The sequence below is a fragment of the Pararge aegeria genome, chromosome 3, assembly GCF_905163445.1.
Source record: "Pararge aegeria chromosome 3, ilParAegt1.1, whole genome shotgun sequence".
In the NCBI taxonomy this organism is placed as follows: domain Eukaryota; kingdom Metazoa; phylum Arthropoda; class Insecta; order Lepidoptera; family Nymphalidae; genus Pararge; species Pararge aegeria.
In genome coordinates, this window is record NC_053182.1 from 1,120,528 (window position 1) to 1,138,529 (window position 18,002).

Sequence of the window (18,002 nt, forward strand, 5' to 3'; positions counted from 1 at the left end):
CTATCAATACGTTAAGTTTCAAAAGCATTATCTGTATAAAAATTAAGTAACTGATCAAGAAACTTCATCCAAAATAGTTTTTGCAATAATAACAAATAGTCAGCAGATAATTCAACGATTTTTGCGAAAATCATGAAGTGTAAATTGAACATTATAATCTATAGACAAACCATGGTCATCGAAAAAAAAACCAATGTCTATTGTCTATGTTTCTTAAAAAGAAAGAATTCAAGAAGTGTGGAAACGGACGGTTTAGTTTTGTAGAATATTCTGTGGATACTCGAAAAGGTTAATGAATCAGCAACGCATATAGTGCTAATAAAACATGTTCGATTAGTTTTCTTCAAAGTTATTATTAGTTAACTCTTTATTTCATTGTGTAATACGTATAATCGCTTAGCCACCACGACTACCACCACAATAAAATGGCGACTGACCCAGCGAAACACCGCATGCAAGTTTTCAAGAATACGGGCAAGGATGTGGACGTAAGTATATTATTTAACTATAACTATCAACCAACGAGTCATATAACAAGCAGATTCGTTGAAACTTATAATGGGGCGGTGTATTTTAGGAAATGCGCAGGCGGAGGAACGAAGTGACAGTCGAGTTGAGAAAGAATAAAAGAGAGGAGACGTTACAAAAGCGTAGAAATGTGCCAGCCAGCTACTCTACAGACGAAGACGACCTGGATAGGAGTTTGGCGCCGACCGATCTTGAGGACCTACTGTTGAAGGCGGCGAACGTTGAGAACCCTGAGGTGCAGATAGCAGCTGTGCAGCAGTGTCGGAAACTGCTGTCATCCGACAAGAACCCGCCCATCGACGACTTGATAAAGACTGGAATCCTCCCCATACTAGTACAGTGCCTTTCCAGGGTTGACAACCCGACCTTACAATTTGAAGCCGCATGGGCTCTCACGAACATCGCATCTGGAACTTCGGCACAGACCAACAAAGTTGTCCATGCGGGTGCTGTACCTTTATTCCTTCAATTGTTAATGTCACCGCATGAAAATGTGTGTGAGCAAGCAGTATGGGCACTGGGTAACATTATTGGTGATGGTCCGGTTCTTCGTGACTTTGTGGTGGAACTCGGAGTTGTGCAGCCTTTACTTAGCTTCATTAAGCCAGATATCCCTATATCCTTCCTGCGCAATGTCACATGGGTTATTGTGAACCTGTGCAGGAGTAAGGACCCACCACCTCCTGTCAAGACTATCCAGGAGATTCTTCCAGCACTCAATGTACTCATCACCCATTCTGACCTTAATGTGAGTATAATCAATAATTTTATCAGTCAAATTAATTTGCATACAAACTTTAATGGTAAATCAGAAAAAAAAACTACTTCAAATTACAATTGTTTTAATATGGAATCCACAAAATAATTTGATACGTTGATGTAAATATCATGTGGGTAGAAAAATAATAATTATAATAAAGATGGGAAAAAGGAATTGAAAAGTAAAAATTTGCTCATTTGAGACAAGTCTTTTTATAGACTACTTAAATATCTGCTGTATAAATTTCACATACATTCAATTTAAAAAATAAATAAATAGGAAAATAACTTTCTAATCAATTTCTAATGGACTACTCTGGTTTTCTTCTCTAATTCTAATAAACATTGTAAAGCAGTTGTTATGCAATATTTTTTATTCTATGATAAATAAGAGAATGCAAATAGTTCCTCAATTTGACATCAAGACATGGTATAGCTAGTCACTAACTATAAAATGTTTATAAATAAGGTCCTTACTCTAGGCAGAGCATATTATACAAATTCAAATTGGAATGAGATTAGGGTGTTCAACATAGATAATATTAAACCAAAGGAAGCAGGAAACATCGTTTTTTTTTTGATTCCAATGCCTATTCTCAGTGTGTCGATATAATTTACTATTTTTGGATTTACTAAGGCCTTGTATGCCTCCTAACAATTCAACTTGTAATGATGCCTTAAAATAATTTGATATCCTATGGAAAATTATAACAACACTAATTTTCTAAAACCAAATCTTGACATCATATTATGTTACTTTTCCATCACAGACATTTTGTAAGTGCAGTAAACCTTTGTTACATTCACTTAATTCTCTTTATGCATATGTCTATTTATAATTACTTCCACACCAAATTGTACCCTACCATATACATGATTGATTAAACTGAGGTGTAGTCCACAAATTCATGGCTCTAAGGCATTGCTTTTGAACACTAATAAAATACATGAAATTTTACATTCCAGATATTAGTAGATACCGTATGGGCAATAAGTTATTTAACAGACGGTGGCAATGAACAAATTCAAATGGTCATAGACTCTGGCATAGTCCCCAAGTTGATTCCTCTGCTCTCACACAAGGAGGTGAAGACACAGACAGCTGCCCTTAGAGCTGTTGGCAACATTGTGACGGGGACCGATGAACAAACACAAGTTGTGCTTAATTGTGATGCACTGTCACACTTCCCTGCACTATTGTCACATCCAGTTAGTATTGGCTTGATATTCTTTGAGTTTTTAATTTTCAAATTGTTTAATTAATTTTTTTTATCTGGTTTCTTTGTTTTAAATAGTTCTTAAACCTATGCAACTCTTTACTTCAATAAAGTAATATCAACAAAATGACGTAAATTTAGAAAGTAGATATTTATAAGCCTTATATTTCCACCTACAGAAAGAGAAAATCTGCAAAGAAGCAGTGTGGTTCTTATCCAATATCACAGCTGGCAACAAACAGCAAGTTCAAGCAGTCATTGATGCTGGTCTACTCCCAAAGATTGTGGAGAACCTCACTAAGGGAGAGTTCCAGACACAAAAGGAGGCCGCATGGGCAGTGTCCAACCTTAGCATTAGTGGCACCAAGGAGCAAGTAGCCACGCTCATCAACTGTGGAGTCATTCCACCCTTCTGTAATCTACTTGCATGCAAGGATACACAAGTTATCAATGTGAGTTTTCTTCTATCGTAATTTACATGTTTTCATGGGTTAGTGTGCTTTTTTATGACATACTGCTTGCCCATTGTCAACTCTCATCATAGAGAAACTTTTTAATTGCAACTGTTACAGTCTCTCCAGTTGTTAGGTAATTTGACTTACAGAGGAGAAATTACCCGGCTAAGTATGTTGTGGGCTCTTCTTAGACCAGATAACCATCACCTCAAAATAATGTTAACATATATGAATGCTTCATAAGTGCCTGTGATAGACCAACATGAATAAATATTTTTTTTTAAACACTGCACTACCTAAGCTTAGCCCTTATCTGGAAAAACACATTAAAATAAAATAAATAAATAAAATAGAAAAAAAACCTTCATTCTCAGACTAAATAAATTTTTGCTTAAACACTACTAGTTATTAAATCTATTATTTATTTAAGTGATATTTATTCCCGAAATATATTCATCAGTTATGAATATATGAATATATATTCATCAGTTGGGCTCTAAGCTCAAGATCCATAAAGGAGATTCAAGGGTAAAGATGTATCCGGAACAACGTCCAAGAAATCAGTAGTATAGTCAATTTACTACGCTACACACTGCTAGGCGGCCGGGAAGCCCTACCCGTTAGGGACTAGCTGTGCGTCACTCCGAAAGGAGTCTAAGCATAATAAACGCTTCACCATCTAGTGGTATAACCCACTACTGAAGAGATCCATAAGATCGAAACGGTCACAATTGTATGGATACTATATAATTGTGACCGTTAACTTTGTATAACAGCATTAATACAATATGCAGATGTCACTAATTTATGACCATTTCTTGTTCATTGCACGACAAGGTGTTTGAATATCTCTGCCGCAGTTATTTAATATAATTTTTCTTTAAAATGTTACAAATTTATTTATTTCATTTGTACATCCCCATTATCTTGATTGCAGGTAGTGTTGGATGGTCTGAGTAACATGCTCAAGATGGCGGGTGACAATGTGGACCAAGTTGCCAACATGATAGAACAGTGCGGCGGCATAGACAAGATAGAGGAGCTGCAGGGCCACGAGAAGGTTGAGATCTACAAGATGGCCTATGACATCATAGAGCAGTACTTTGCTGATGAGGTAATTTATAAGTTTATTACAGTGTTTGAAAAATCCTGTGGTATTTCTAACATATTTTCGCAATCATAATATTAGTAAGGATACATTACAATAATTCTGTTTTTCAAAAGAGGTGGACGTGGAGGTTCTCCAAATTGTTCTAATGTTGGCTACAAGATGCAAGATATATAAAACTTGGTATCCTTAATGTCATCTTATTTAATATAGGCAAAAGCAGCTTCCGTAGATTTACATCAATACTTGTGCTTTTTGTTTGTCCGGTCTGTTCTTAGACAAATTTAGTGATCCTGCAAATACTGAATCTTGTATATCCTTAACACTAGACCAACTACGCAGTCAGTAGTTTCGGTTACTTCAAATCATCTGTTGGCAAGCACGCTTTCACATATGCCACACTTCAGGAAACAGCTTAAACAGCATGATATTGTAACATGAACATTCTATTGTTCCCATTTGGTTTAACTTACCTAGTTTGATCTCCGGCACGCACCTCTTACTTTCTGGAGTTATGTGCGTTATTATTTTAAGAAATGAAGTATCTAACGGTGTAGAAGAACATCATGAGGAAACCTGCATGCCTGAGAGTTCTCCATAATGTTCTCGAGGGTGTGTGCAGTCTACCACACTTAGAGAGCCTCTCTAAGAGAGACCTGTGATCTTTAGTGGGCCGTAACGGATTGATAATAATGGTGACGGTTGTTTGCAGGAAGAAGACGCCACCCTAGTGCCCGCAGCCGCCGACGCCGGCTTCCAGTTCGAGCCGGCGGCCGCACAGCGCGACCCGTTCCGCTTCTGAGCCACGCCCCCCGGCCGCCACGCCCACTCCGCGCTGTGGCACTAGGCGACGCGACGGACGGACTGCGCCCACCGGCCGGACTATAACCCTTGACAGACTCAATGTCACTCGACAGACTGGACCGCGTGACTGGGGACAGCTATGAAATAATGCTAGAGTTGTAGTATAGAGAGAATGCTGGCAAACTACGTGGAAGCTTTCAATATTAAATCCGCAATAATGAAAGACTGAAATAATCAAAAAACTTTTTATGGTATGTACTACCGACTCTGAATACTATGGAAGTGGTATACATGATTTGTTGTGTATGGACTAAATTGGAGAACTCCACACTCATTAATCACAGACACGGGTTGCTTATGGACTGAGAAGTTTACAGTTGGAATTTGTATATCCTGAAGAAGCTTGACAAGGACTGAAATGATATTCGGTCTATGACATCAATTCTCTATGTGCTGCTAATTTGTTGCTTGGATGACAGACTATTAAACTTAATATGACTGATGACTGACTAAATATTGGACGATGAAATAATTGGTTTAAATATAATTATATCTTTCATGAACCAGATTCTGCCGCAGCTTTCTAGACAGTAATTTGTTTATTTTTTAAGGCATGAATCTCGTTCTTGAAATAGTTTTATTTTTGTCTATCAATAAACTTCCACTAGGCGTACAATTTGTATTGTAGATGTTTTTGAGAAAATGAAATTAGAATGATTACCGGAAACTGTTCAGATGAATAGTCTAAAAAAGTTGTTTGAATAGTCAAAAACTATTGGTGAAGCCCTGTGCCGACTTTGCGAACTATCGTTATATAGTCGTCGATTCATGTTGTTTAAATTTTTTTAATTAATGATGATTGCTCCATGTTACGGTTCGCGTAATCTGCACACGGCTTGCCAGAACGTTTAAATCCATTATTTACTATATAACATTGGACTCGTAACTTTGAAGTCAAGTTTGACAGATTTTACTGTCAAACTTAATGTCATAAAACTTATGGATGGATATTGATTTAACATCGCTAAAGTATGTATTCAGCCAATTGAAAGTACCGCGATTACTCAAATTACCTGTCAAAGGGTTGTTTCCGAGTCTGTCCGTATGTGTTTATGCTTAAATAGTGGCGGTATTCACGGAATCATTATCTTAGGACCCGATGGATTGACGAACGATTCTTGTTTTAAATGTAATTTATATATGATAGTGACGTGGGCGGATTCACTTGTTATTCATCGTTCGTCGGTCGACGGGCGGACGTTAAGCAAAAAGGCTGCAGCACTAATGTAGGACCGGAACGAGTCCTGTAAGTAGGGATCCGTTAAAAATGATAGGTATAACAAATAAAATTGTATCAAGTAAGATATAAGAGTGTATTTCGAGAGTATATAATGCATACTCTGAATCAACGATTTCATTCTAGATGTGCCTTTGCCTTAATTTCATATTGACAAAATGTATCCACCGTGAAATATATTATTTCATTAGTCTTATATTTATTCATGTTAAGAATGAAAAAAAAGTGACATAGTTGTTTGGTGTCAGGCATATCTTTGTAAATCTTTGCTCCGGGTGATAAAAAAAAATACATAAGGTATTGTTAAGTTTTACGGATCGCTACAGTTAATATTATCTGTGTACATAATTTATGTATAAGGTGCTGCGGTTTCGTTGTGAACTCTATTGTGATGTTTGAATATTTCATTTGTTTTTCGATTTCGTATAATAATTATAACGGACGAGACAAAATTGGATAGCTTTAAAGTTAAATGCCGCGAGATACGTGACTAGTGTACTCGGGCCCTTTGTTCTCTATGACGTAAACATTGTTACGCCCCCGAAACCTTTTTTGTGACGTCGTGGACTCTAGAAACAATACAGTCAAGTTTGACGTTACAAATGTCAGGGTTATGTTTCGATTTGGATGTCACAGCGAATGAGGGGCCCAGCTTTCGATTGAAATGCTTTTTGATATAACATAGTATTTATGTTTCGATTTTAACATAGCGCCGCCGACGCTTTGCGTTAGCGGCCGCCATTTTAGAAAATTATGTTTTTTCAATTAAACACAATTATTATATCAATAAACAATAAATTCTGTCCAAACATAACGTAATCTTATTTTATTTCATCGTCAACCATCAACCCATTAACGGCCTACTACAGTGCACAGATCTCCTCAGAAAAGGGTTTAGTCGATAGTCCAAAGTGGCCTTAGAAGGCAGGCCGGTTTTTTGTCACCATGTTTTCAGACAAACTCCCCGAAAAGTGGCATTAAAGCGTTTGGAGGTTTCAGACAGTGATTGTGATAAAAACATTTTTATTTTAATATATTTTTATTGGTGGTAAATCTATCGCGTCTTCGTTCTCGAACACCAGCTCGAAGGCTTGTTTGCTTTTCTGGAAAAAAAATTAGAAGATATCGTAATTTGTTATTTGAATGCGTAGTAGGTATTCTAGGTACGGCTGAAACAACAATAAGAAAGTTTATCATCTGCTATTTGCCCCAGTAATTATGTCATCGGCGCCGTTCCACGAATGAGGACAGCGGCATTACTACGTCGTAATGTGGCAGCCAGTAACCGTGCAGTACCCCTGAGTGTCATCGTCCGCTTGCGTTATTGCTTTTTTCCTCTGGCGACTATGATATGATAGAATATATGTATTATACGTAGTCTATAGTTAATAATTTTGAAAACCGATAAACATAAGTTACCGTTATTTTGGAAACAAGGCAATCAATGCCATTAATTACGAGTACATTCCTACATGAAGAAATTCAACTGAAAATTAATAACAAAACAGGAGAAAGTACGACAAGATATGGAAAAATTATAGATGCCGTATTTATTCGATATCTTGATAACGTTATGTCTAATACTTCTGTAACATATGTCAGATACCATCAACCAATTGTCACAGTAATACCGTCAGAGGCAACATCCAATGAACTTAACTATTACCGAAGTAACATATGGAAATATTTGAGTTGTCACGATTTTAAAAGAATTTTTCAATTAAAACTGTTTGTATCTGAAGATAATTGTCATCATTTTCTGGAGAACATTCGTAATGTTGTATTTTTTTTCATGTCATATTTAGTTCTTGTCATAACTTGTACTTTTGACCGTGACGGCTCACTTTTTTTTTTTTTAAATCCGATTGGTGATTTCAGAAATAAGCGTTTCTGAACAAAAAAACTAATTTACGTTTTATACTAAGTTTAGATTAAAATATCCCAATGTCTCTGGTCTTAATACCTGATTTAAAGCAGTCGTAGGTTAATCAAAATGGAACATGTCCACACCTCATTTTAAATTCAACCTGCATACTTCCTTAGTTCCTATTACAGCGAACGCTCTTACGGAATATTCGTAAAATAAATATCAGTAGCTACTCTAAAGAGGACTAACATTAGGTTCAGTTTGCTTTCCTACTCGAAACTGACTGAAGGTATGATCTCACCATCTTGCGATATTCGCAGGCGTAACATCTACCGCCGTTGAAGGACTCTGGGGACGACAGTGGCTCCCGACTCGACAGACGTCGCCTCATGGAGTCGGCGTCGTAGAACTGACCCACTTTCTTGTGGAAACTGGAATAGAAGTAGTTTTATCTAGGCCTAATATATTTCTTGATTAACGATATTAGCTTAACCGAAGCGTGACGACTAGACAAGTATAAAAATAGTTACTTAGTTTGGTATGTAACTTCTTCCTTGTTGCCGATGTGTTACATTTGTCATCTTTTAATTATAACTGGAGCTTATAACTGAAATTGATTCATAGTAGAAACGAAAACTATTCCCTCGAAGTCACACTAACCCCGTACGTAGGTCCAGAGGCCTTATTCTATATGGCATTTTAATCACCGTCAAAATCAACGTGCCGTATCTTCATATCTCATAGTGGATGTCTTTCAATTTATCCATCCATCCTACATATACATATGTATATACGGGTTCCCCGGGCGTCTAACAATTTCAACAAGAGCGACAAGCAGTGGGGGTTTTAGTTCGGTTATAGCCCTATGCAGGTGGGGAGCCCACGAAACCTCCGGCCTGCCCAAGGAAAAAAAAGCTAGGTACAGGTCGTGGACGTACTTGGGCAAAGGTTTCTCCCAGTGGTTGTCGAGACGGTTGACCCTCATGATTGCACCCAGTCGCTGCAGCAAGCTGAAGTTGTCGCTCTGGATCTTGTTCTTGCGGTCCAGCTCGCGCTGACACTTCTTGAGCTTCAGCGCCACATGCGGGCGCGCGGCCGGCGAGCGGGCGTCGATGGCCGGCAGCGCCGAGTGCACCTGCGGGGCAACGAACCCGTCACGACACATCCCTTCCAAACTTCCCTCCACACACGACACTTAGTCGTGCTGTCAATCATTTATTTGTTTGCAACGAACAGCCAAATAGATACCTAGATATAATAAATTTGCTATGGTAACATTCAGGATGAAAGCTATGAATCCTATCTTATTTCAAAAGCATTTGGAACATCCAACTGAACAGATCATTGTCAACATAGCTAGGTATTTAAGGTACAGGTGTAACTAGGTACCTTAGTTTCAACTCGAGCAAGCCACCGTATGCCGGAACAAAAGACAGACAATAAAGTGGAGTGGAGTGAAGAAGTTTACTTATGTGTTTGGGAACCATACAAATTAAGAGAACTAAATACCTACCCATGGAAATAGGAAGTCAGAAGACAGTGCTTACCTTAGATCTGTGGTCTTTAAATCTACGATCCTCCCAGGGTTGAACGAGTAATTTTTCCCTTCTCGACAGCATATTACCTAGGTTTATAGGTTTAGCAAACAGGGATACAAAAAAGGTTACTAAACATTCATTCATGTGTCTAAAAAGTATGCACAAGAAACGCTTGTTATTTTGCCAATGATCGATGCTATACCTACCGTTGCCAGGTAAACTTATTTCGTTTATTCTTTAAAGATGCCATGTTGTGACAGCAAATAAAAGTACAGTTTTCCCCACGCCTCCCCTTTCCGCGAGTGTCGTACATGACAACTAAGGTAATATAGCGCAGAACTGCGTTCACTATACTTCTCCTACCATCTCCTGTGATAACCAACGTCTTCACAGCGTGGTAAAAAAATGGGCAAACGGGAGAGGCCTTTAGTAGTTTAAATGAGTAACCCGTGTAGCTGACAAAATAGCTAAATAGTTCAATTCTGTGGCGTCACGACTACATGGCATATTAATATCCTGGCTAGCTACTAAGCAGAGATTGTTGCTTAATACCAAAGGGCCTGTTATCATTATGACTATTTGTGAATGACATGCATTCTAAAAATCACTGGTACGCGTGGGATAGCGTACGAACGTCCCCTCCACCACCCATGCCGATCTTCAGCGTGATTTCTCAAAAGGTTTGTGACAGGCGTAATTTTCGCGATCATTGCTGTCAAACTTAACTTTCGCAAACAAAAACATAAATTACGCAAATATTACAAGGCTAACGTAAGCTTCGAGATATTGATTTAATACATTACTAACTGCTACGACTTGCCTTCACTGTTTTCGTCTCAGGTTAGGTACCGAACTTAGATTGGATTAAAAATAACTTGACGTGATTGGAGCCTTTAAATACTATAACTATATAGTAAACACCAATCTGGCCAACCTGTTAGGATATGACAGTAGCCATCCCTATCGGTTTTTAATAGACTAAATTTAAATGGCTTGGCGGCACGTATTTAGCTGGTAGGGTTGTAACAAGCCACGGCCAAAGACTCCCATCATAGACCAGACAGAGAAAATTAATAAATTATAGATTTTCAAATTGTTCGAACCCAGGACCTGCTTCATTGAAGCCCTCGCCACTGCGCCAGGGGGGGTGGTCAAACGACTTTTATCAGATAGGTATTAAATAAAAACACAGTTTGCAAATTAATAAATAAATTATAATGTTTAATATTATACACTGCCCTTACAATGGTATCATAATATGCTCGTTACATCGGATATATACTAATAATTATACATCAAAACATACAAACGCATCGATTACATGTACAAACAAATAAAAAATATACCTCGTTGAGCAATATAAAAAATAAAAACTCATAAAAATCACTCTTTAAACTTAAACCTAGATATTCTATCGAGTTTTATCAATAACTGCTTTTATTTTGTGGAATTTGGTACATAAAAAAAACCGTAATTGATACAGTCAACATCAAATATATCTCTACAATGTTGAACAGAAGCAGGCGTTACTTTGCGGAATTCCACCATATACGATAAACACCAAGCTCAAATGGCTACAATCCGCGTACCTACTATAGAAAATGAAGATTTTTTCTTTTCAAGACATCTGTTTTTAATAAATACGGATCGGCAGATTAGTTCCGGTAATATAATAGAACAAAAGATCCACGTATCTGACACGTCTAAGATTAAAATATAAAGTCATTCACTAATATAAGGAAGGCATATTAAAACCATATGATTTTCATAATATAAGTTCAATATCCAAATTGTATTATGTACGTTATACTTTATGTATTTGAATCTATACATTTTAGTATTTATGTATATATTACAACACTCTTGGCACTATCCCGTTCTCTTGCTGCAAGTCCTGTCTACAAATGTTGCATGTAAGAGATTGCTTGCGATTGCTAGCGATAAGGCCACCTTTGCATGTCTACTTTGTGTTCTGTATACTCCTTACTGTTTCCTGTATGTTATACGTGCGATAAAGTGTGTCTTCTTAAGAAGGAACTACGCTCGTTTTAACCATGGAATTAGTTTAAATATCGCTTGAATACTTATTTACTTTACTTATTACTTTACGTAATTGTTGAATGTCCCATGTCTCAGGCATTTAGTTACCTATAAGAGATTTAGCACGCTGCTAAAAGGCAGGTCGGCGGCCACAAGAAAAGAACTATGATTCTAAGACAAGAAATACCAGTTCTGATTTATTTTGATGTTGACTGAACAAATAATAATGTATAAAAGCGTGGGAATGTAAATCAGCGTTAATTCTCATACGTTACTTTGGCAATGGTTCCAATATAAAATTAAATCGAGTCTGCAAATATTGTGGTTACTAAAGTCCGTTCCACGATAGCTTATAGGTACGTCATAATGAGATGCCTACACGTTTGTTTCTCATCCATTTTATTGTTTAAAAGAATAAAACAGCCGCACCCATGTGGAATTGTTATCATAACTCACGAAGACCGTATAGATACTAGCTTAGATCGGTATTGTGCTCATTGTTCTAATTTGAGAATCCATTGACATTCCGCTAGCACGTTCAATAAATGTACACGCAAGACTAGTCTTTATTCTGCACTACTAACATCGATGCTAAACTATCTTCGTGTACAAGATGAATAATACCAGCAGGCCAATTCTGTATCTCGGTTAACACCAAATTTAGCTAACCACGGTGGAAAGTTGCCACGCAATAACCTTTCAAATCCATATTTCGCATTCTGAAATCTAAGTTGCCAATTGAGCTATTTTAAAATCGGTTTGCAGATACAATCAGTTATGCATAGTTATGATTTGCGGCGACTTAAAGGTGTAGAATGAGATACAGAATAGCCCTGCATTATCGTCAGCTATCGTGGAATGAAATTTACATATACATATATCCTTTTAAAAAACGCAAAATCCACACACACACTCCAACGTATAGTTAAATTTACACTAACTGTATAATTTATTTTAATCATTTCCAATCATTATTATACTTTATACAGAAATAAAACGTTACATCCACTGACCTCTCCTTAGGATAGATAATACGTTGCGACTTGTCTAACTGTTTTACTGGTTGTCAATTGGTCGGCACTTGTGGTAAATTTTGTACAGATATGTCACCCGCTCGCCAATTAGTTAATCAATTAGAAATATCATATTTCAGGGCTCTGTATACTTGAGTAGATATATACTCCAGTAGCTGATCAACCGAACTTGCCCGTTTACTCATACCGTGTGAATTAGTCTTAATTAATAGAAATATTTATATTATAATATAAAATGTAATTTTTTAATGTTCCGTCAGCCTATTGTGGAGATAAGCCTAGTTCACACAGTGTCCGTTTACTCGCACCGTGTGAATTAGACTTAATAAGTAGATATTATATTAAGCCTACAAATTGCACGAACCACCAAATCCTTAAGAATATCTCCACAAAAGGCCGACTAAACTTTAAAAATTACAATTTTTTGCATATAATGTTAGCACTTAGTACTGCCATCACGAGATTTCCTTTCTGGCCAATGAAGAAAACTCTCTATATTTGAGGACACACGTCATAAATTAAAATACCTTGCATTTTATTTTTTGTCCTTAATATTTAGAGTTACTAAAGCTAGGCTACTGTGACGAGATATAGAACGTAAGAAACTTTGACGATAACACGTACGAGAGAAAAGGGCAGATATAATAACTGCCCGGTCTTTCGGAGGCTATCAACGTCGAAGTTTGTTTAAAATTTGTCTCGTCGCATTGGCATCGATTTATTTAGGGCGCCACACAGCGGAGCGGAGCGTAGGTGCGCTCCAATAGACCAATAATTGAGATTAACAGATATTGAACATGTGCGGAGATTTATGCACAATCTCCAAACATGGTCATATGTATCAAAGTATTGCTATCCTTTTTCTAATGTTCCTTTGGATAGAGGATAGCATTAAACCCTGTTCAAGCTATGACAAATCCCACGTGGGACGGAATTAGCTCGCTTTGCACCTCTGATTGGTCTATTTGTGCGGTTTCCGGTTCAGTTCAAACGCGCCAGTGTCAGCGAGGTCAGTGGTATCATCCCATGTAAAATTATTGTTTTTTCATTGGGAAGACTGTTCGGATAAGAAGCGATATTAACATATGGTGGGAAGTGAATACGGGAGTTAGATGCGTTAAGCTTCCGCCATACTGAACGCAGGGCGGCAGCGGTTGGGGTTTATAAGCGGACTCGAGCGTTTGTTTTACATGGAACTAAAAGAGATATGGAAGACGGCTCTGATAAAGTAACTCCTTAGATGCATACATTCTATTTGGCAAGCAAATTGTTCATCTTGCCGAAAATTACAATTGCTAAAACATTATTTCTTATTAAAAAAATATAGTACGTGTTTAGTTCTATCAAAATATTACATCTGTATTTATAAACATTACTTTTTAGTTTCACAGTGGTTCTGCGTTCACTGAGCAGGTTCTCACCAGAATTAGAAGATTGTACCATTGTGTATAGTATTTATTTATCACGTTGTCTTAGTTAAAAGTAATGTATGTGACCAAATGGTATACCAAGGCAGTTTTTTAATTAATTCAGACATAATTCGCGCAGAACGTAAGTTACCAAAGAAATAAAATATACTCGTAATTAGAAGTTATAAAAGTAGGTTTGTAATACTGCATTACAAATGTTAATCTAACAATTTTAAGTAGTTAGTAAAAACTTGTTAATTTCCTATAATATTGAAAACTTTTTACTGAATTTTTACATTGGAATGAATCAAACTTCAATTCTTTATAAAACAAAATCGCAATGCCCCGCTTGCAAGACGCACCGGTACCGCCCCGCGTTCGGTTTGCCTCGGCTTACAAAACAAATTACTAGCTCAAGTTTATCCTATTCGTCTATTTGTTCCTAACAAATGTCTAAATTACGTGAGTTTTTGTCTCGCTTTATTAAGATACGCTCACACGGTGACGGGCTGCAGAAATCGCTTTGGAAATGTCGTGCTATGGCAGTGGTGGTGAACCTTTGGCATTGATAATAATCGGGAGTAACGATGCTAACAAAAACAAAAAATAATGCCTCCTTAATACTTATATACTCTACTGTCAAATATATTATCAGTGTAAGAATGGCGCATAGTTTTAAAAAGGTTCACTATCCCTGTCACATATTTGGCATTCTGAGTGTACTGACTCAACGACCGAGATTTTGCCCGGCCTGCCACAGTGTGCGCTATCTATTATTATTACACTAATTACAATATTGAGTATAAAACGTATTAAATACATCCAAAAGGTCTAGTAACTTACGATCCCTCCGCTTTGAGATATGACTTGGATACTTTTAGGGCGAAATTTCAAATCACTCTTCGTAGTCGCAATCTCGCTTTAGCTATTTTCGAGTATCGAATCACTTTAACATCTTTTAGGATCGCCATTTCTCTACTACTGATTTTATTATTTTCGGGTATCACTGTAACGTCTTTTAGGATCGCCATTTCTCTAGTACTTTTTTTATCATGCATGGCTGAAGAAGCTTAGACATTGAGCTAAGTAACTATGTAATGGCACAGCGATGCGGTTGGCCGGGGTATACGGTATAGAAAAGCGTTTAAAAGTTTATTTGGTAATTCCATCACACCAATGAACCTTTAGTGTGAGAAAATAGCTTTAGGGTCCTGCCAATTCTCAATATGTGCGATTACCATTGTTGTTACGCGAGTTTAGGTTAACTTTTCATGACAGTCGGAGTTTTCACTTGTCACTCCTCATACAACTGTAATTTTGATAGACAATCGCCGTTGTCATGACAGTTAATAAGCGCACACTTTATATTCTTAAATGTACATGATTAAATTGCGATACGTTCAATACAGCGATTTAAATTCAAAGAGCGATTGCGACTACGCAGCGCAGTTAAGCTCGACCTGCGCAAAAAATGCGTAATAAAATCAACTCATATCTCAAATGTATCACATATAATAATTAATTAAAGCCTCCCACAGATACGTGCAGTATTCCGGTCGGAAATTTCCCAGATTGTAATTTTTTTATGCAATCTGGCCTGAAAATCTGGCACTCCTAAAACACTTGGCGGTATGACTTAACTGGTAGAGTGGTATCTAGCTGTGGCCAAGCCTTTACAGTACCAATTGGTAACACCCCAGTAATATCGGTAAATATTCCGGCCGAAACACCGCACACATCCGGTAAAGTATAATCAGTGTCGAGACGACGAGTCGGGGATGGTCGTCGAGCAAAATAAAAACGTACAAAAAAATATAATTTTCCTCTGTAAATGCTTGCCCGTTTTAATGCGCTTATCACAAAATAAATATGGTTAAAACCCCCTACAGACTATTGTACAGTGTTCCATCTTAACCATAGACAAACAATAGTAAAGGAAGATGCTCTCTCCTTTTTCAAAATATAATAGTTCAAAGTGGAATGCTAGATTGCGTTACTTGTATCGTGTTAACTATACTATATCGCAGCAGTATAATGTCCATTCATTTATATTATTTATAGTCCAGTTTCTTCAAGTAATGTTGAATGGAACTGTTTTGTATTACGCGTAACTCCTAAAAGAACATCTGTTACGGAGTTACGCGTAATAGACAGAAAATAACAATGACAGTCATCTGACTGTCAAATCTGACCCCAAAGTAAGCGTAGCTTGTGTTATGGGCATTAAGATGACTGGTGAATATTTTTATGAATAATTGGAATATTTTTATGAATAATATGAATATTGTTATGAACAATATATACTTACAATATACATATAAACACCCAGACACTGAAAAACATTCATGTTCATCACACAAACATTTTCCAGTTGTGAGAATCGAACCCACGGCCTTTGACTCAGAAACCGGCCGTCTAAATGGATGTTGGATGTATGGTTCTGGGAACAAGAGCGTCAAGAATATCAAAAGAATAAGGCTTTAAGCGATTATATTAAACCTTCAGTACTGTTAGGATCTTATTTCTTTCTGAAATCTAAATATAATTTTTTATACTTATAAACATATTTCACATATTATATTATTCTTAGTCTAAAACCAATGGCGAATAAAAGAAAAATAAAATAACAAGAAATAGGTGCGCCATCTAGTTACAATACTGGGAAAAAGTACTATCAATAGATGGCGCTATTTCCTTTCCATATAAATCGTTGTCAGCTATCGCGCCATCGAATAAGTAAAAGTAGGTGGAAAATCTTAACCGTGCGCCCTGAACGCAAGTTATTTCACACACCTCATATATGAGTAGGTACGGATTTCTACTTATTTGTTAACACATATGTTTTTTTGTAACATAATTTACACGATAAAGTAATTTACTCACTCCACTTATAGGTACATTTTAAAAAGCTTTAGGCGATTACATTGCATTCTTCCTTTACTATTTTCATTTATGACACTTATAGTTAGGGTAGCCACGAAACCAAAAAAAATCGTGCATCGATATTTCGGCAATCCAAATTTATAAACACAATGAACATTTGAGAAAGATTACTTTGGAAAAAATATTTAAATTAAATTACTAATTATTACTTTCGATCAAAAGGATTGGAACTGGAAATTTTAATATATATGTCAAATGAGGGAAATTAAATAAGACGTTACTGAATTTTAATGATTAAAAGTAAACAACCGAAATCAGCTTAAATATTTTATAGATATTCAAAACGAAATTCAAAAAATCTGCTACTAAGGTGGCAACCCTAATTACAATTATTACAGTCGCATTGAAAAGAAGCCATGTAGAAAAATAAATTGTCCCATATTGATAATACTCTTCTTAGTCAGTCGCTTTGTGAAGTTTTTTTGGACAAGTTCCTATTGGAACATAAAATTTTTTGGAATCGCGTAGTCAAATTACTATTTATTAGACGGTTTCTTGTGTGTGCAGAAAAATAAAACGTAGCAAAAGGGACTCACTTTACAAGAAGAAAATACAACACAACCGGAATAGAGCAAGAGCTGATGGAAGGTTTAATCAAGCGTTTATACATTTTAAAATTTTACATACACCTTCAAATTTTGTTTTGATCACCAAACAATTTGACTAATATTTCTTTGAATTTCCAAGTTTCAGTTAGTGAGGATTCGATTAAATCACAAAACTAAAATTTAAATTGCTGATCAGATTTAGCAATATGTTATAAATTTTAATTAAGATCAGTATAAACACTGATTCAATCTATACAGCTCTATAAAAAATAATAACTCAATAAAGATAATATTTCAACAAAATAACAAAATACTGCATGTTTTAAGTCGTTACGGATAAATATGGCGATAAAAATCTATTATAAAATAAGAATAAAAAATAAAAACAACACAAAAGCTGCCGTGGGTCACACTTTAAGACTCACCGCTTAAGTAGCGTCGCTTCATAGAAGTGC

General features: G+C 36.5%; 2 protein-coding genes across 2 annotated transcripts; one reads left to right on the forward strand and one right to left on the reverse strand.

Annotated features, from left to right (window-relative positions):
- Positions 1 to 206: 206 nt before the first annotated feature.
- Positions 207 to 5,405, forward strand: LOC120636733 (importin subunit alpha-4). Its single transcript, XM_039908293.1, has 6 exons — positions 207 to 488; positions 578 to 1,276; positions 2,254 to 2,496; positions 2,684 to 2,956; positions 3,897 to 4,073; positions 4,780 to 5,405. The coding sequence occupies exons 1-6, from the start codon at positions 426 to 428 to the stop codon at positions 4,867 to 4,869; spliced, it is 1,545 nt and encodes a 514-aa protein (XP_039764227.1). The 5' UTR covers positions 207 to 425; the 3' UTR covers positions 4,870 to 5,405.
- A 1,791-nt stretch (positions 5,406 to 7,196) lies between these two features.
- On the reverse strand, positions 7,197 to 9,654 carry LOC120637457 (sperm axonemal maintenance protein CFAP97D1). Its single transcript, XM_039909309.1, has 4 exons — positions 9,583 to 9,654; positions 8,974 to 9,170; positions 8,337 to 8,466; positions 7,197 to 7,271 (listed from the first exon to the last, which is right to left on the reverse strand). Exons 1-4 carry the CDS (start codon positions 9,652 to 9,654, stop codon positions 7,197 to 7,199), a joined length of 474 nt encoding a protein of 157 aa, XP_039765243.1.
- Positions 9,655 to 18,002: the final 8,348 nt, after the last annotated feature.